Below are 19,693 nucleotides of genomic sequence, written 5' to 3'. Positions count from 1 at the left end.
TTACCATCAGCTCTCATCTCCCGTCAGCTTTCCAGTTCTCCTGGGAAGTGATAGTCTTTGAGGAAAAGGAATGTTAATGTTTAAGTGTAGACACCTAATTTCTTCTCAGAAGACCCTACAAGGAGAATGTGAACATTCTGTGGCAAGCCTCCAGAGATAGGTTCTGTTCCTGTTAGGGAAGTGAAGATCTCTAACTCTAAGAGGGTTAATTCAGGGTGAAGATATTTTGAAAACTTCTATATAGTTACTCGTGGTAAACCATCTTCTCCAATCCATCTGTAACTATAAAAAAAATCAATATTTTCATGTCAATAAAACTAAAAATAGGGAAAGCCCAAAGAAGAAAATGATAGTGGAAAAAAGACTCTGAGGTAGCTATGAATTGTGAGGCCATGGAATGTATTGCTCCAAATCTCAATGTAAATGTTATTTGTCAGGCACAGCATTTTATATAAAAAAATAAATGTGGCATATTCTTCAAAAGATCTGTCTACAGTGTGGCTACAGAAGCCATTTTCCGGATAACGCAGTGGCTGGTAGAACCTTAAGACAGGTTTTAAAAGATCTAGACCTTAAAGCACAGAAGATGTAAGGAAATTTAAAGATAAATATATAGAGTGGGTTATGTGGGAAATCTGTAATTAAAATTATAAAGCTCAGCTATTATGTAAAAAGAATATCATAACCCTTTTTAACATTAGCAGTAGTGATTTAATGCAGTCTGTGCATGTTGAATGACTGGTCTGCCCTGTTATGTAGGCACTTTTTTTTCAACCTCTGTGGCCTTAATGTTTGATCCTGACAGGATTTGCGTCACTGATCCATATCACTGCCAGTGTGATGTCAGCATGTGGGTGTGCAGTTACTGAGAGATAGTTAATCTAATGTGCTGCAGTAAAATCTCAAGCACTATTTCCTACTAGAATAACAAAGAATGATTCATCATTGTTCACATTAGACTGATACTAAAAATAGTAGTGTTCACAACCTGCTGCATCCATGCATGTTACTATCACAGCCTTTGTCGCTTTCTAAACAAGAACATTAAAAATAACTTCTTTAGAAACAGGTACTTGACAAATACATCTCCTACTTCAAGTTTTTTATCTATATACAGTTCAATTTAGTGCTAACTAAATTGTACCCATGATATGATAGTCCTTCAAACTTTTTTCTACTTAGTGTGCTTATCACTGATAAATCTAAATGCTTACTAGCAAATCTAATTATGTAAATTTTTAATTAGCTGTACACAGATATATGAAATTACCCATAATTCTGGATCATACTCAGACCCCTAATTTAAGCAATCCATTTTATCTAACCTTATATATTTTTTTTCAACGTTTTATTTATTTTTGGGACAGAGAGAGACAGAGCATGAACGGGGGAGGGGCAGAGAGAGAGGGAGACACAGAATCGGAAACAGGCTCCAGGCTCTGAGCCATCAGCCCAGAGCCCAACGCGGGGCTCAAACTCACGGACCGCGAGATCGTGACCTGGCTGAAGTCGGACGCTTAACCGACGGTGCCACCCAGGCGCCCCTATCTAACCTTAAAAAAGAATAATGTATTTTCAAGGAAAAAGCCCTTAAACATCTAAACAGTGAATAATGACCTTAATCTTTTCTTTTTCTTCTGTAACTCTCAGCATTACTGTTCCCAAATTATAGTCACCAACTTATTAAATTCCTGGACTCAAGGCCTGTGCTAATTGCCTGCCTCTAGTGAGTGAATGTTGCCAAGTGTTTTGTAGACTTATCAAATAAGCATCTACTATTAATAGGGTGATTTTATTTGGTCCCAGTTTGTCTAGGACAGTTCCAGTATATATATAACTCTCATCTTGGTGTCCAGCCAGCTCAACATTTGCTCCAGGGTTTTCATTGTTTAACAGAGTATAATTTAGTGTTTCATTAAAATAAACTGTAATGCGGGATCCCTGGGTGGCTCATTCGGTTAAGAGTATGACTTCTGGTTTCTGCTCAGGTCATGATCTCACAGTGTTCATGAGTTCGAGCCCCACATCAGGCTCTGTGCTGACAGCACAGAGCCTGCTTGGAATTCTCTCTCCCTGTCTCTGCCCCTCCCCTTCTCTCTCTTTCTCCCTCTCTCTCTCTCAAAATAAATGAAAATAAACTTTAAAAAAAAAAATCTGTAATGCATCTGGTCATCTACCATTTTGTATTTCTGGCTTCTGCCATGACCCCCTCTAGTAAGCAGTATATCCATCTCTTGTTTTCACTTTAACCTATGATTAAATCTTAAAGGCAACTAGAGTAAATTGTTTCTTTTTTTCTAACCCTTACCAGAAGCAAGTCAAGGACAGCAGTTAAGGTACTTAGAAGTAAAGCAAAGTACTTAGATCTAGAGGGCTAGGGTCAGCTGACTCCTTTCAGTCTCCTCATAGTGGTGGCTGCTGAAGAAGTATGTGATGCTGCTGCCCCTACTGGCCACTTGGCGTCATGAGGTAACCATTGGGAAGCGTATAGGTTAGATGAATGTAAAGTACATGCAGGAAATAAAATCTAAATCTCCCTGCCACTGAATATATATATATGGAAAAAAGTCTGAATGGTTTTGTCATTTATTGTATAAATCTATAACTACTTATTATTGGCAGTGATTTTTTTTTTATTTTGAAGTAAACCCTTTCAGCAACAGTGAGCTAAAAAAAAAATCTAAATTTGGTTAAATATTTAAAAGAACCATAAATGGAGGCAATTCAATGAGTTTTGTTGAAATTTGGAGGTAATTGTGGTCCAGTGAAAATAATTGGACTGAGATATTTACACATTTCAATAAGAAAAGAATAGAATTATGAATAGCATCTATTTAGCAGAATTTGCTCAGATCTTACCAGATGGCACCTAAGAATCAAGAGTATTCCCAGAATATAAATATTGTAGTCTTAAATTAAAATATTATGGAAAAGAGTCAATTAAATGTGTCAACAGTTTCAAAGTTATTAACCATAAAATATAATACTTGCAGGCAGTTTTATGAAAAAATTAAAAATGAGACTATACTTAAAAAAAATTTTCTGTTAAAGACCAGGGATATGGAATTAAAGACACATATAGCTAACAGATTTACTAAACTACATGGATATGTACTAAAAATAACTGTTCTAACACTATTTTAATATCCAGATATTCAATATAAAGGAGTCTGTAAAATATTCTTTAATGTACTTGCATGTTTTTAATTAAGCATTTTATTTTTTAACATTTTTAATAGAGCTTTTCATGCCCTTCAATGTAATAAAAGCAATTTGTCAATCAATAAAGAGCTACATAATTTTAATAATTTTTAGGCCCCTCTTTCACTTTCAGAAGTGTCCTCATTTGGATGATGATAATACGGTTATCCTACCTCTACTGTGTTCTCCCTCTTGCATTACCAGAACTTAGCCAGCCTCGAAAACAAATCCTTATCTCTCTTACTATTAAGAGTTATTCCCAAATCCTTGTCCATAGATTTGGGGAAATTTCACCAGTCTGAGAAATGGGAAAAATAAGGATAATATAGTGGTTTTTCATTAAACTAAATTTATTGAAGTTAAATCCCTTCAGTTTTGAGGTTAAAACATACTTTCTTTATGAATGATGTGGTAATATAGAATAGACTTCCTTCTGTTCTTAATTTCTTTCTTCTTTCCTTTTAAGGTCATAATTTGGTTTAATAAAAAGCTGATTACTGGGGCACCTGGGTGGCTTGGTCAGTTAAGCATCCAACTCTTAATTTTGGCTCAGGTCATGTAGTGACTTTGAGCTCCTTGTAGGGCTCTGTGCTGAGCATGGAGCCTGCTTAAGATTCTCTCTCTCTCTCTCTCTCTCTCTCTCTCTCTCTCTCTCTATCTGTCTCTCTTTCTCTCTTTCTCTGCCCCCTCCTCGCTTTTTGTCTCTCTCAAATGTAAAAATATAAAAAATTAAAAATTTTATTTTTAAAAAAATTTTTAATGTTTATTTTTGGGAGAGAGAGAGACAGAGTGCAAGTGAGGAAGGGGAAGAGAGAGAGAGAGGGAGACAGAATCTGAAACAGCCTCCAGGCTCTGAGCTGTCAGCACAGAGCCTGATGCGGGGACTCGAACTCAGGAATGGAGAGATCATGACCTGAGCTGAAATCGAACACTTAACCAACTGAGCCACCCAGTCGCCCTAAAAATTAAAAATTGTAAAAGCTAATTACCTTAATGAGTCCCCAGAATTTGTTTTAAAATTTTACTGGCACATAAATCAAACTACTTGGGAAATACTGTATTAGAACATAAATATAGCTATAGATATCTCTGTTCTATTGATCAATCTTTGTCTAATATCTCGCCTCCTAACTTCATCCAGCTGCCCTCAACCCCAGTCAATCCAAAACATACCTGGTTTTTGGATGATCCTCACATTTGCTTTCCATTGGCATGAACTGTGTAAAGTAAAACTTTTATTAAATTGATACTTTAATTTAATATAAATAGGGAAATTATTAGAGAAAGAAAATGCTACTGTGTGGCCAGATCTGCAAGGTGACTAAGGCCCCTAAAAGGGGAAAGAGGAGAAATATGGACAAGCAAATAAGAGAGATTTAAAAGAAAGTTTGACTTGTGCCCAAGAGTAAAGTTACAGGTTCTAATTCTTTGCCCCCCTTATCTTCCTGAGATTATTTGCATATGTCACTGTCAGTTACTGCTGAGCAAGAGACTCCCTCTAGAGGACCTGATTAGTTGCAGATATCATTGACCTTTCCTAGTTTCCTTGTCTGCATGGACATGCATCAGTTATAATCTAAGCTGCATGAGTTTAACATATGTTACTTAGATGTTCATTGAGAACCTGTACCTTAATATTACCACAAGAATCAGGATTACTGTCATGGTCAGAGTCAGTCTTTTGAAGGATTAGATATATATTCGTAGAGTAGAATGAGATATATCTCACATCCCCACTCTTAAATTCATGTCTTAATGATTTGAAACCACTGGGTTGAATGAGTCTGGCTCTTGTTTTCTACCATGCAATGACCCAGACATATTACAGTCTAAAAGCAGCCTTAATAAGCACCTGATCTTGGTTATTTGTTGGCAGAAAAAATTTTATAAAATGAAAGTCAACTTTAATTTGCCTTATAACTAGCAATCCCTTTCTGCAAGTCCGCTGATTCAGCTGTCTTGCTATCTTAGCTGTTTATTTTGCAACCATTTTTGAGGATACATTGTTTAAAGTTAGACATTTATTGATGCATTACTGAATTTTATATATGAGAGAAGTCAGCATGGGGTTATACCTACTTTAGTTTTTTCAAGCCAAATCATTGCTGTGCTCTATGGCAGTATGAGACATGCTTTATCTGCATTAACTAGCTTGACAATGTGGTTCTTGGTGTCTTAATTTTAACCATATTTCAGTTCATACAAACCAAAGAGATTTTATGGCCCAGCTCTAGGGAAGACATAAGACCAGCTTCACTCCCTATTTATATTATTTTTTTCTAAATTTTCCCTTTTCTTCAGTTTGTCAGCTATTTTGTTTTGGGTTTTGTTATTTTGAGTGGGTTTTGTTTTTTGTTTTTAGCTTTTGTTTTTGTTTCTCTTAAATCTCCTTAAATTACTTTTGGAACAGGTTTGGCTATTAAGTAATTCACTGTTGGGGCGCCTGGGTGGCTCAGTCGGTTAAGCATCCGACTTCAGCTCAGGTCATGATCTCGCGGTCCGTGAGTTCAAGCCCCGCGTCGGGCTCTGCGCTGACAATTCAGAGCCTGGAGCCTGCTTCGGATTCTGTGTCTCCCTCTCTCTCTGACCCTCCCCTGTTAATGCTCTGTCTCTCTGTCTCAAAAATAAATAAACATTAAAAAAAATTTTTTTTTTAAAGTAATTCACTGTTTTCCATATGAGACATCACTCACTAGAAACTTCTTCACAGCAGTTTCAGTGAGATACATTCAGGTACATTTTGCTTTGTTTTTATTCTGTAACTAGCAGATATTTGGGGTGTGTTACATGGGGTCTTCCATCCAAATATTCAGTGCTTTTCTATTTGTAATTTATCTTCAAGTGAATCTTGGTATAATTATGCTGCAATTTTCTCATTTATTTTATAATTTGTAATATTTTTGTTATGTCCTAAACAAGAGACAGTATAATGTAATGGTGAAGAACATAAATTTCAAAGCTAGACCACCTAATTCTGTTGACAGCTTACTAGATGTGAGACCTTGCAAGCTACTTAATCTCTTTGTATCTTAGTTTCCTTACCTATAAATGGAAATAATAGTTATTCCATATCAGATGGATATTATGCAGATTAAATGAGTTAATATCTGTAAAGCACTTAGACCAGTGCCTGGTACCTAATAAGTGCTTATAAACAAAGTCATCCCTGTGTCACCTAGTGCTTGTATTGACAAACCTACAAGAATGCTAATAGTTAATGTGTTAAAACATTATCAAAAAGTACAAACAATTGCTGTGACATGTCATACAATTGATTTAAGAGAACCGTCTGCAAAATGTTGGAGAGTGTTTTGAAAATAAAAGGTGCATTTTAAATTTGCTGGAATTGTCATATAATCAGCTAAGAAAGGGAAAATGAAGAATATGGTCATCACTGCATAATGCATTCCTGTAATTGTAGTGTTCTTGATGCATCCTGTTTGTTTATTCCTCTAGGAAAATTGTTTGGTGCACATTCATGAATTAACAAGGTATTTAGGACACATAAAATATGTATACCTTGCATTGTCCTTATTATAACTGTAAAGTTCTTGAAAGTATGGACCATGCCACTAATCAATCCTAGGCATTAAAACTTTATGGCAACTGTGCGGATAGTTGAGAATAATTAAGATGGAGAGCTAAGTCTTGTTAGAAGCATTAGAAATAATGAAGACAGTTGAAAATACTGAACGGGACAGAAATAACCAGTACAGCAAAGAGCTAGTGGAGTATGAAATGGAAATTAGATCAAGAATAGCAGTGGACGGGGCGCCTGGGTGGCTCAGTCGGTTAAGCATCCGACTTCAGCTCAGGTCATGATCTCCCAGTTCATGAGTTCAAGCCCCACATGGGGCTCTGTGCTGACAGCTCAGAGCCTGGAGCCTGCTTTGGATTCTGTGTCTCCCTCTCTCTGCCTCTACTCCACTCATGCTCTTTCTCTGTCCCTCTCTCTCTCTCTCAAAAATAAATAAACATTAAAAACTTTTAAATTAAAAAAAAAATGGAAGTGGAGTGGTAACTTCGACCTCGTGAAGGGACACTGATTCTGCTGAAAATAGAAGAAAGAGGTGAGAAAAGTTTATAAGTAACATTGAAATAGTTCAATTTCATGTTGACATACATGGTTGAGGTGAGGTTGGGGGAAGTCCTTAAAGGGTGGTGGAGATCTCTGATAATCACTCTAAAAAACAGGATAGGTGATTAACCAGGGATAAATTCCTAAAAGGATTCCTGAGCAATGCTGATGGCTAAGTTAAGGTTGGAGATAACTATGTTTATAAACATGACAGTCTGAATGTCATTTGATTTCTACAGTTCAGATCTAAGAGAAGAGAAGTTAATTATTTCATTAAAATTAGGGATTTGGAGGGAGGGGATGTAAAAGAAAGACATCGATGGGAAAGGAAATCAGGCAATGAAGATAGTGTTCAATCAGGAGGAAAGGGAAATCATTATGAGAAAGAACAAATATTGTAGAACAAAGAGAAAACTGGAGAGATGAAAGATAGATGTGGTGGCCAGATACTGAAACATGAAAGTTGGGATTTCAAAGATGAGATTGTAGAATTTTAAGTGATAAGTTCCAAGATGTATCTTTGAAGATGGATTACTAAAAACAGAATGGAAGAGTTCATGAAAATTTGAGGCTAAGATTTTTGGACATTAAAGTCATTGTGCTGATGGGCTAGAGTAGGATAGAAGGGAAAAAACTGTGAACATGGTGCTGCCATAGTTCTCAGTAAATGAGAACAACAATGAGAAGCGGTAGAACTTCATGTCCTATATTTATATGACATGATCTCAAGGAAGAAGAAACTTGAGCCTGAAACTGGAACAATAGTGGTAATGGGAAGCAGCCTTGGAGTATCTGGAGACTGCCTCAGGAGAGAATAGGAAGCCTCTACTCCCAGGGACTGCTGGCAAAGCTGTCCTGGGGGGAGCCAGGTTTCATTTCAAAGAAACACATTAATAGGTGTTCTGTGAAATTGTTGAGAATAAAGGGGAATTTACTTATAATGGGGGGGGGGGGAGGAAAGGTTCGAATGAACACAGTGGAAAGACCTGAAAAGATCATCAATCAAAGAAAAAGTCAAGAAGTGGAAACATAGCTGTGTGAGAACATGAGCAAAAATGAGGAAGTGGGCTGAGGGGCTTGCCTTTTGTTTAAGGACTGAAAATCAGAGGTATGGTTAGATTTGCTGAGAGGCTAATTTACAAGCAGATTCTGTTGAGACCAGGACTCTCTACTCTCAGGCCTAGTTCTTCAAGGCAGCCTTGCCTTTTAGTAGGAACTTTGAAATTAACAACTACTCTTGGGGCGCCTGGGTGGCGCAGTCGGTTGGGCGTCCGACTTCAGCCAGGTCACGATCTCGCGGTCCGTGAGTTCGAGCCCTGCGTCAGGCTCTGGGCTGATGGCTCATGCTCTGTCTCTCTCTGTCCCAAAAATAAATAAACGTTGAAAAAAAAATTTTTTTTTAAATAAAAAAAAAAAACAACTACTCTTTGCCACTTTTGAGAATAGTCTGTTAGTATCTTATCTCCTCTGGAGTCCCTGGCGTGTATTTATTGAAACCTGTTTCTCCAATAACCCCTTGCTAGTTCTTTTCCATCTTCTCGGGAGAGGAGGCTTTGAATGTGGTGTACATAATTTTTTTAAATATAGCCTTCTTATTAGATAACCCTGACTTTGCCTCATTGTGTGCCTTTGGCAAGATACTTAACTGCATTCTGCTTCAGTTTCCATACCTATAAATGATGCCTACTTCAGTTATTGTGAGGATTGAGTTACCACATGTAAAACACTCTGAATGATACCTGGCACATACTCTGCAATATATAATTGTTTTTGAAAACATGTAGTAATCATACTTTTATTTATAATAATATAACAAACAAATAATAGCTATCATTTGTTGAGGAAAGAGAAATCGTTATGAGAAAGAAGTACTCAGTACTTTAAATACACCTAATTTGAATCTCACAACAGTGCTACAAGGTTGATAATTTTAACCTTTTTATGGAAGGAAACAGACTAGAAGAGCAATAAATTGCCTTGCTAAAAAATATTGAAGCTTTTATTAAAACTTAAATCTTCTGTTACCAAAATATATTTTCTTTCCACTGGGCAACTTGTAAACAAATCGCAATCATTATCATTACTTACACATTTATATTAACTATTAACACATTTCCTTAGCTTACATAGTACCATAAGTAATGAAAAGACCTCCAAAAGTTCTTACAGTCTTCTCCTCTCTTGTAACAACATCTTTGGTCTCTATGGGAGCTTGGGTAGGGTGTTCTGAGCCTGAATCATGGCCTGTCTTTGAAGATTTCTTCAACATGAGTGACAATGCCATCCACCAGGCATCTGTATTAATGTCCAGGTTAAGTCTTAAAATAAACATACAAACAACAAAACAAAATCAGAAATAAAATGAAACCAACACTTGGGGCGCCTGGGTGGCGCAGTCAGTTGAGCGTCCGACTTCAGCCAGGTCACGATCTCGTGGTCCGTGAGTTCGAGCCCCGCGTCGGGCTCTGGGCTGATGGCTCAGAGCCTGGAGCCTGTTTCCGATTCTGTGTCTCCCTCTCTCTCTGCCTCTCCCCCGTTCATGCTCTGTCTCTCTCTGTCCCAAAAATAAAAATAAACGTTGAAAAAAAAATTAAAAAAAATAAAAATGAAACCAACACTTAAAGTGATACCCTTTATTAACTTGAGAGGCAAATGCCAATCTGAAACATGAATCCCACGTTTGAGGAACACATTGATCAAGCCTATATTCTATAGACCATTGTGTGCTGTGGGCATTCTTTAAGGGTTGAGCATGGAGAGTGGATCAAGTTAACAGAAGGACATTTCAGAGCAAACCTGCTAAATTACTAAATGTTATATGTATCTTAAACTTTCTAAATGGAGGTAGCGGTCTGGATAATAAAAACAATTAGAAAATAATGCCTGTGATGTTACAGGAGATAAATGAAAACAAATGCCTGTGATGTTAACAGGAGATAAATGAAAACAGAGTACTGTTTTACATCAGATATGTATTTCTGTATGTGTATTTTAATGAGCTTTTGAGTTACTTCAGGAGGAAGTCTGAAAGATCTTCAAATTCGAGGTGGCAGCAGTAAAAACCATTTAATCATTTACTATAGCCCAAACGCTGGCGGCAGGAATGTTTGCTTTTTTTTTTTTTTTTTTTTTCCTCCTCTTCCCTTTCCGCGGGTCACTGCAAGTCACGTGATGAGTATCACATGACTCGGTCAAAGGATCTTTTCCTCTCGCTGCTTGGGGGAAAAAAAAAGCAGAACCGTTCTCCAATTAAAGCTGTTAACGTGTACTACGCTGTTTCCTTGTTGGATTTTCTTGTTCTCTGCTGCTACTGTAAAAACAAAATGAGTGGTAAGATTTGCTGACTGTTTTTGAACATTCTTCTTTCATTTTAAACATAGAAAGCATTGCATTAATCTGAAGTCATGCCGTGTGTGTGTGTGTGTGTGTGTGTGTGTGTGTGTGTGTGTTCAATAGATGCCAAATGTATCGCAGTGCAAATATTTTAAATTCTGGCCATGTAGTTACGAAAAGATTAGACTCTGTTTGGAGATAGAATGATTTTGCATTCCACAGAATATTATTTTCCAGCGCCTTTATTTCACTAGGTTTTCTTTTTACCGCTAAAATCTGAATATTGGCATCAGATTATTTGGAAGCCATTGTGAAAGCTTGGAAGCTCTTTATAAAGAGAATGTGTAGCACGTCAGCAGCCCGTTGCATTTTAAGAATTTAAACTCAGATTTGCAGTTTCATCAAAAAAAAAAGCCCTCTTAAATGTGAATGTATGCTAATAAAAAAAATAAGAATTAAACTTGAAGTAGATGAAATATCGCCTTTATTAAATCATTGATGGCACTTTTTAAGAAATGGAGGTGAGGGGTTCTCAAATTTCTTAAGACAATTGGTGAATAGAATTGTTTCCTCTTTTAGGTTTTGGAATAGGTAATATGCCCCTAAAAATGATTAATAGCTCTATGATTTGAGGTAGATTTTGCTTAGGTCATATAGATTATTAAGGAGCTGCTGGGTGTATCTACAGTTGTTCAGATACAGCTTCTCTTCTACCAGATGGTACAATCTGTAACAGACTTGGCTTCTTTATTGGAACAGAATACCCCCTCACTGCATTTAATAAGGGGTGTAGTTAATCTTTTAGTACTTTCGGTATTTTATTCCAATAGTTCTTTCAAAAGTATTGTTGAAACTAAAGAGGTAAACGAACATTTGCATTAGTAAGCATGCAAGGTTTTAGGGGTTTAGACAGGAATCTTCCTGTCCGTAGATAGGAATAGCAACTGAAGTGGTGCTGTAAATATTGTAGTTCTAAATTTATATTTACTATGTTTATATAATGGGACTTAATGTGTTCATTGTTGAATGTTGTTTCACACCAGTATTTTAGATACTAAATATGGTATTCATGAATTGTCTTAAAAAAATTAACCATGTAACATTTCTGCCTCAGGATAAGATTATTTACTTGCTAGAGTGAGATGATTACTTCATAGAGAAATGAGTTAATCATGATTCCTGGACTGCAACTAGTAATGTGTTTTCTGCTGGTTTATTTTAGGTTCAGTTTGTTTTGTTGTTTTCAGTATCAGACTTACATATAATTAAAGAATAAAGTAGAATTTTGTACTACTAAAATATAAGTATGAAGTAGTTTTCAAAGTATATGGTTTGAACTTTAACTGTGTAGTATTTATATATTAATATTTTTAGTAAAAAAAGGGCAACCCAAAGCAACTATGTAGTTTTGCAGTTTTAAATGTAATCAGCAATAACTTATTTTTTACTCTGGGGGCTAAAAAACAGCAACAAAAACTTATTCTAATGACTTGACTTAAGAATTAATTTGAGGGCCTCCTGGGTGGCTCAGTTGGTTAAAGCATCTGACTTCGGCTAAGGTCATGATCTCACAGTCTGTGAGTTCGAGCCCCGCGTTGGGCTCTGTGCTGACAACTCGGAGCCTGGAGCCTGCTTCAGATTCTGTGTCTCCCTCTCTCTGACCCTCCCCATTCATGCTCTGTCTCTCTCTGTCTCAAAAATAAATAAACATTAAAAAAAAATTTTTTTTAAAGAATTAATTTGACAGGGATTCCTGGGTGGCTCAGTCAATTAAGCATCTGGCTTTGGTTCAGGTCATGATCTCGCAATTCATGAGTTCAAGCCCTGCGTGGGGCTCTACTGACAGCTCAGAGCCTGTAGCCTGCTTCAGATTCTTTGTATCCCTCTCTCTGTGCCAACCCCCCACCCCCCAACCACCACTTGTGCTCTCTCTCTTTTTCTCAAAAAATGAATAAACATTAAAAAAAATTAAATTTGACATGTGAAAGGAACCACAGCCCCTGGCACATTTGGTAGAAGCTCAAAAATACTAATTTCCTTTACTAAAATTGCAAATAGAATTTTCAGTGAATTGTCCTAGTTCCCAGCTAAATTTCACATGCTATAAATAATACCTATGCCAGTACTCAGGTTTCAAAAAACTAGTTTACTGTAGTTTTATATGAATTAGCCAATAGATGTAAACCAGCATTATCTTAAAACTATTCTCATTTTCTGTTGAGTCCACCATAGAGAAGTTAAAAGATAAGTTTTGGATGAAGCCTTTCTGGCCTAGAGGTATAAAGCCCCTCACAAGTTTTATTTTGTAAATTAATTGGTTAATTTTGGCTTAAATGTAGGAAAATCCTGTTCTTTCTTACTCTTTATTTTTTTAAGATAATGAAGAACTTAATTTTCCTTAGAAACATTGGAGCATAGTTCTTAAGTCTCAAATTACATCAGTTGCACTAATGCATAGTATTTAAATGTTCACTAAATATGTTGTAGAGATATATCCTTAAATGAAACTGCCTGGTTTTTTATCTTTATACTACCATTAGGGCAAGCTTAACCTCTCTGCCTTAATTTCCACATCTGGAAAATGGGAATAGAATGATTGTGAGGAGAAAAAACAAAAAACACCTAACACATAGTAAATTAGCGTTAGCTATGTATAATTAGCTATTCTAAGAAAATATTCTGAACAACTTCATATATTTGGTGGGCTTGTCTTGGATGGGAAGATTATTTTGTTGAAAAAGTTATTTTTATAGTCATATAGAACATAATTTGGTAGTCTGCCCCCCGCACAGGCACGTACCTATACACTCCTTACTTCCTCCTAACCACTTGAGTCTTTAACCTTTTCTCTCCCTTCCTGTTCTTTCTTTTGTCTCTCCCTTCCATCTTCCACCTCTTTCTTTCCCCGCCCCCCCACCCCATTTCAGCTCTCTTCACTCTCTTGTCTTCTTTACCCTTCCCTTTCTCCTGTTATCTCTTCCTTCTTTACCCCTCCCCTCCTCTTATGCCTGTATTTCTCCTCCATCCCTTCTTTTCTCCTCCATCCCTTCTTTTCTCCTCCCTCCCCTTAGCATTTACCCTCATGTACCCCCCCCCCTTTTCCTGCATTCTCTTTTCTCTTTCCTTCTTACCACTCACTTCCTTTCACCTGTCCCCACCACGAACCACTTTGTTGTTTGGTTGTTACTCCCCTCCTTGCCTAAGAGAGGAGAGTGGCTGTAATCTGGATTTGCTGTAACCTCCATGCTCTTCATTCTGTTTTCCTGAAGTATGTGTAATGTTACCAGTGAAATTTATTTATTTTCTGCCCTATGATTAAGTTTTTTCTCCCTTTTTTTTTCCCATTATATGTACTCTGCAGGTTGAAATTCCACATACAAAAAGAACTCTTCCCCCATTACATTCTTCATTAGATTCTTGGGTACCTTTATTCCTAAGAAATGAGTGAGGCTCTTTGATAATGTTTAATCTCAAGTTATTAAAAACTAGTGGGTGAGGGGACAATGCAGTCTAAAGTTACAAAGAGAAAAGGATCTGAAAGTGAGATGCTTCTTTCAAAAAGTCGCATAAAACAAGATTTGAGTTACTAGAAAAAATAAACACATTTTACAAATGTGCCTGTTTTATCCCACAAACATTAAGAGAGGGGAGATAAATAAGATAATCTTTATGAAAGTTATCTGGAAAGGATAACAGTAAAAATGAAAGAAAATATAGAATGAGACAAGCTGAATTTTCCTTTTTTTTTTTTCCCCAGAACTTTTGACTGTAAGAAATAAAAATTGTTCCTTGGCTAAATATGCATGTATAGGATTTTTCTAACTGTTCTCAAACCTCCACAGACCTGACTTACACATTACACAAGAGGCTTTGAACACTAACAAAGCAAATCCCATATATCTTCTTCCTTTTACTGCTTTTCCCTCTTGACTTTTTTTTCTATTGTTTTTCAAAATATTGCTTTTTAGATTTTTCACTGATTTATATGCACAGTTTAGTTTGATTCTGGTCAGTGTTTCTGAATTTGCACAATCATAAGATTCACTAGGTATATTTATAGAGTAAATACATTGACTCAAGACCCCACTGTAAGTATAATAAATGGGAATCTCTAGAAGAACCTGGAAATTGATGTTTTAGAAAGCTCCCCAAGTGGCTGTTGTGGTCACCAGAAGGGTTTGAGAAATACAACTGCAGGTAAATAATACTCATTGTACTTTACAGGATAAACTTTTATGTTTTATAGCAGGTGAATCATCTGAATTTCTTTTCATAGTAACACAGTTACTGTTAATTTGAGTGTTTAGTTTAGATGAAGTATTCAAAGTCTAACTCAAATTGTTTTCAACTTTAGCTTGTTAAGTAATCCTGGATTAACACATCATTTCTGTGATCTCTTCAGGTCCTGCTCAGGTTCCAATGATGTCCCCAAACGGTTCTGTGCCTCCTATTTATGTGCCTCCTGGATACGCCCCACAGGTATGTTTTTATGTTCTTGTTATATCTACATAATAGGGATCATAATGTTATTGTTTTGACTTTAATTCAGATAAAAAATACCATTTCAGTACTGAAGCTTAACCCAGTACAGTATACCTTTGGTAAGCCTATTTCAAGTATTTTTTTTTATATTTCTTTTTTTTTTTTTTAACATGTATTTATTTATTTTTGAGAGAGAGAGTGCATGAGAGGTAGGGGCAGAAAGAGATGGAGAGAGAGAATACCAAGTAGGCTCTGCACCGTTAACACAGAGCCAGATACGGTGCTCAATCCCATGAACTGTGAGACCGTGACCTGAGCCAAAATCAAGAGTCAAGACACTTAACACACTGAACCATCCAGGTGTTCGTATTTCAAGTATTTTAGTATGTTTAGTATATTTGGACAAGAGGAAAAATTAAGTTGACAGCATCATCGTTTGGTCTTGTCTTTGGGTGTGGAATTATAATAGGAAATTAATTCTAGAACTTTATTTCCCTGAAAATGTGAATAATGTAAGTACTATCTTAAGGTTTAAAGGGCCTACACTAACATTGTTTTAAATTAATCATTTGTTTAGAAGTAATCCTAGACCGTGTTCCATCCTTATTCATGTCTCACAGACACCCATCATAATTGCGTGGCACATTGTGGTACATAGAAGAAAATTTAGACCTATAGACCTACAGCTGTAAGGACTAAGGGAATTAGTATCATCACACACCTAATAATCCTGTCCTATGTATGCATCACTTGGGAAGCTCTGACTTAAAGAATAAGATACAGCTAACTTACTTGCACAGGCAAACCAAATTAAATTGTAAGGTCTCAGGTGTTCAGTATCTTCTGCTCCTGAGATTCTGTGTAGTCTGCACTCATTGTCTCAAATACTTTTTGGAAATACTCAGTTTCTTTTTTTCGCACTAGAATTTACACTTGAAATTTTCTTCAGGCCCTCTCTTACTTCCTCCCTAATTATGTCAGAATATTGGTAGGATATTGTGGTGGATTCACTGTCCTTTCTGTGAAGCCCCATACTATGAATGGCAGAAGAAGACAATTTTGGTGAAGAGAATGGAAGTAGTATGAGAGTTAGAGTCAGAAAAGCTGGATCCATATCTTATTTCAGACCTTGCTGGCTGCATAGCCTTAGACAAATCAACTTCCTGAAGTCCCTGTGCCCTAACTGTAAGATGACATGATAACATATATGAGATAACATTTGAATAGTATTTGTAAGCTTTTCAGGAGCTGTCTCTCTTTTTGTTTGACATATTGACTCTTTAATTTATTGTAGTCTGCATTCTGTCTATAGTATCCTGCTAAATCTGCTCTCTGATACGTACCAAACTCAAAGCCTTTTTTCCAACATAATCCTCTTTGACCCCTAAACATTTGACACCATTGTTAGGATTTACCCTGGATTTCCTTGCCATAATGCTGTCCTGATTCTTTCTGCTTTTCTAATTGTTCCTTCTCAGACATTTCTCTATTTACATAAAGACCATATCTGGTCTTTTCTCTCTGGTGTAGTTCAGTTCAACAAACATGTATTGAATGCACCATGTACTAAGCTCCGTATGTGGTGCTAGTGATATAAAGATGTATTTGGTGCTACTGACAATTTATTTTGGTGCAACTAAAGAGTATCCTGCTGTTCTCTCCAGTAACAATACCTTTTATTTTTATGGCAAATTCCTACCCTTCTCATTTCATTTAATCATGACCTTCTAAAAGTAGATTTCCTTGAATGTTTCCAGGTGCCTCTCCTTTTGGGTTCTCATGGCAGAATATGTATATCCCTCTTTTGATGAATTTCTCACACTGCTTAATTATTTTTCTCTCCTGAGAAGATCATGAACTCTTAACAGTTCCTGTACTTAGCAGTGTTCAACAAATATATATTGAGTGCTCATATGTCAGGCAGTCTTCTACATAATTATGAAATACCCATGAATAAGAGACACAGATCTCTGTCTCTGTGTAGTTAACATTCTTGTGGAGAGAAGAAAACAATAAGCATAATACATGGATAAATTATGTCATGTGTTTGGTGGTAAGTGATGGGGTTAGACAAGGAAAGAAAACAGAGCTGGTTACATTTTAAAATAGGGTAGTCAGAATAGGCATCATGGGAAAGGTGACATTTGAACCAAGTGTTGAAGGACAAGTAGGAGTTAGCCATGTATTTTGGTGGGGTGGAAGAAGAGGATTCTGAGAAATAACCAGTGCAAATGGCCCAAGATGAGAACATGCCTGGGAATGGCAAGCTGGCCACTCTGGCACTACTGAGTCCTCAAAGTAGTATAGTAAGTAATGAGGTCAGGGAGGGAACAGGACCAAATCATATAGGACTCATAACTTTATTTCCTCAATGCTAAGAACAGCATCAGTCGTATAGTAGGGACCCAATAAATATTTGTAAATCAATCAAATAATCATCCAAGTTGAGGTTCTTTAGCTTTATTTAGGCCAAGAGCCACTAAAATAATTTTCTTGTATTATTTCTTTTATCTTCTCATTTCTGTCCCTATAGAGTACCTTTAGTTAGCTTGTTCACTCAGTGAAGTCTAGATTTCTTGACATAAATAAGGTCTTACACAGTTCTGTTTTAGTATGTGTTTGTACCCCTTTCTTGGTATGTCTAATTGCATATCCATTTTTGCAGGCAAGTATCCAAATCACCCCAATAAAGCAAATATTGCAATAAAGGGAGTCAAGTGAATTGTTTGATTTCCCAGTGCACATAAAAGTTACATTTATGGAGCGCCTAGGTTTTGAACCTTTGACTCTTGATTTGCACTCGGGTCATGAGCCCAGGCTCATGGGATTGAGCCCTGCTTCATGCTCTGCACTGAGGGTGGAGCCTACTTAAGATATTCTCTCTCTCCCTCCCTCCCTCCCTCCCTCCCTCCTTCTTGCCCCTCTCCCCTCACCTCTCTTTCTAAAATAAAAAAAAAAAAAATTATGTTTACACTATATTGTAGTCTGTTAAGTGCACAATAGCATTTTGTCTTAAAAAGTGTACATATTTTTATTTAAAAATATTTTGTTAGAAAATGCTATCATCTGAGCTTTCAGTCAATTGTAATCATTTTGCTGGTGGAGGGTCTTGCCTTGATGTTGATGGCTCCTAACTGATCAGGGTGTTGCTTCCTGAAGGTTGGGGTAGCTATGGCAATTTCTTAAAATATGACAACAGTGAAGTTTACCACATTGATGGACTCTTTTTTTTTCCACTAACAATTTGTCTGTAGTATGTGATGCTGTTTGATAGTATATTTTACCCACAGTAGAACTTCTTTCAAAATCAGTCATTTCTCTTAAACTCTACCGCTGCTTGCTTCATAAACTATGTTTATGTAAAATTCTGAATCTTTTGTTGTCATTTTAACAGTCTTTACAGCATCTTCATCAGGAGTAGATTCTATCTCAAGAACTCACTTATTTTTGTTCATCCATAAAAAGCAGCTCCTTGTCCATTAAAACTTTGTTGTGGGATTGCAGCATTTCAGTCCCATCTTCAGGCTCCGCTTCTAGTTGTGGTTCTCTTGCTGTTTCTCCCACCTCTGCAGTTACTTCTCCACTGATGTCTTGAACCCTTGAAAGTCATCCATGAGGGTTGAAATCACCTTCTTCCAAACTCCTGTTAATGTTGATATTTTGACGTCTTCCCATGAATCATGAATGTTGTTTTTTTTTTTTAATCATGAACATTCTTCATGGCATATAGAATGGTGAATCCTTTCCTGAAGGTTTTCAATTTACTTTGCGCAGATCCATTAGAGGAATCACTATCTATGGCAGCTATAGCCTTACAAAAAGCATTTCTTAAATAATAAGACACGAAAGTCAAAATTACTCCTTGATCCACGGGCTGCAGAATGGATGTTGTGTTAGCACACATGAAAACGACATTAATCTCATTGTACATCTCCTTCAGAGCTCTTGGCTGACAAGGTGCATTGTCAGTGAGCAGTAATATTTTAAAAGGAATTTTTTTCTGAGCAGTAAGGTCTCAACAGTGGACTTAAAATAATTCAGTAAACCATGTTGTAAACAGATGTGCTATTATCCAGGCTTTATTGTTCCACTTATAGAGCACAGTAGATTTAGCGTAATTCTTAAGAACCCTAGGATTTTTGGAATGGTCAATGAGCATTGGCTTCAACTTAAAGTCACCAGCTGCATTAGCCCCCAACAGGAGAGTCAGCCTGTCCTTTGAAGCCTTAAAGACAGGCATCAACTTCTCTCTAGCTGTGGAAGTCCTAGATGGCATTTTCTTCCAATAGATGGCTGTTTCATCTATGTTGAAAATCTGTTGTTTTATTAGCCACCTTCATTAATTATCTTTAACTAGATACTCTGAATGACTTGCAGCTTCTGTATGGCACTTCTGCTTCCCTTTGTACTTTTGTGTAATAGAGATGGCTTCTTTACTTAAACCACATGACCTAACCTCTCCTAGCTTCAGACTTTTCTTCTGCAGCTTCCTCATTCCTCTCAGCCTTCTTAGAATTGAAGAGAGGGCTGTACCCTGGATTAAGTTTGGCTTAAAGGAAATGTCGTGGCTAGTCTGATCCTTTATTCAGACCACTAAAA

General features: G+C 36.7%; 1 protein-coding gene and 2 long non-coding RNA genes across 8 annotated transcripts in view; 1 reads left to right on the top strand and 2 right to left on the bottom strand.

Moving 5' to 3' along the window:
* The window catches only part of FNDC3A (fibronectin type III domain containing 3A), a 146,020-nt gene that overhangs the window by 66,284 nt on the left and 60,043 nt on the right, over nucleotides 1-19,693 (top strand). For 5 of the 6 annotated variants that reach the window (XM_040448399.1, XM_040448402.1, XM_040448401.1 and 2 more), the window contains exon 4: nucleotides 15,015-15,091. In XM_040448399.1, coding sequence (XP_040304333.1) covers nucleotides 15,015-15,091 — 77 coding nt within the window. Of the gene's footprint in view, nucleotides 1-10,399; nucleotides 10,610-15,014; nucleotides 15,092-19,693 lie in introns of those variants that run through there. The other variant, XM_040448403.1, reaches the window with a different exon arrangement.
* LOC121012947 (uncharacterized) overlaps nucleotides 1-19,693 on the bottom strand; it is a 41,436-nt gene that overhangs the window by 16,521 nt on the left and 5,222 nt on the right. Inside the window, exon 2 of the long non-coding RNA XR_005782418.1 lies at nucleotides 9,447-9,597. This is a non-coding gene — a long non-coding RNA (uncharacterized LOC121012947). The remainder of the gene's footprint in view (nucleotides 1-9,446; nucleotides 9,598-19,693) is intronic.
* LOC121012948 (uncharacterized) lies at nucleotides 1,176-1,954 on the bottom strand. Its single transcript, XR_005782419.1, has 2 exons — nucleotides 1,554-1,954; nucleotides 1,176-1,325 (listed from the first exon to the last, which is right to left on the bottom strand). It is a non-coding gene; the product is annotated as an uncharacterized LOC121012948 (long non-coding RNA).

Source organism: Herpailurus yagouaroundi, unplaced genomic scaffold (assembly GCF_014898765.1).
Source record: "Herpailurus yagouaroundi ecotype Mexico unplaced genomic scaffold, PumYag 197, whole genome shotgun sequence".
In the NCBI taxonomy this organism is placed as follows: Eukaryota; Metazoa; Chordata; class Mammalia; order Carnivora; family Felidae; genus Herpailurus; species Herpailurus yagouaroundi.
This window is presented reverse-complemented; position numbering and strand designations above follow the sequence as displayed.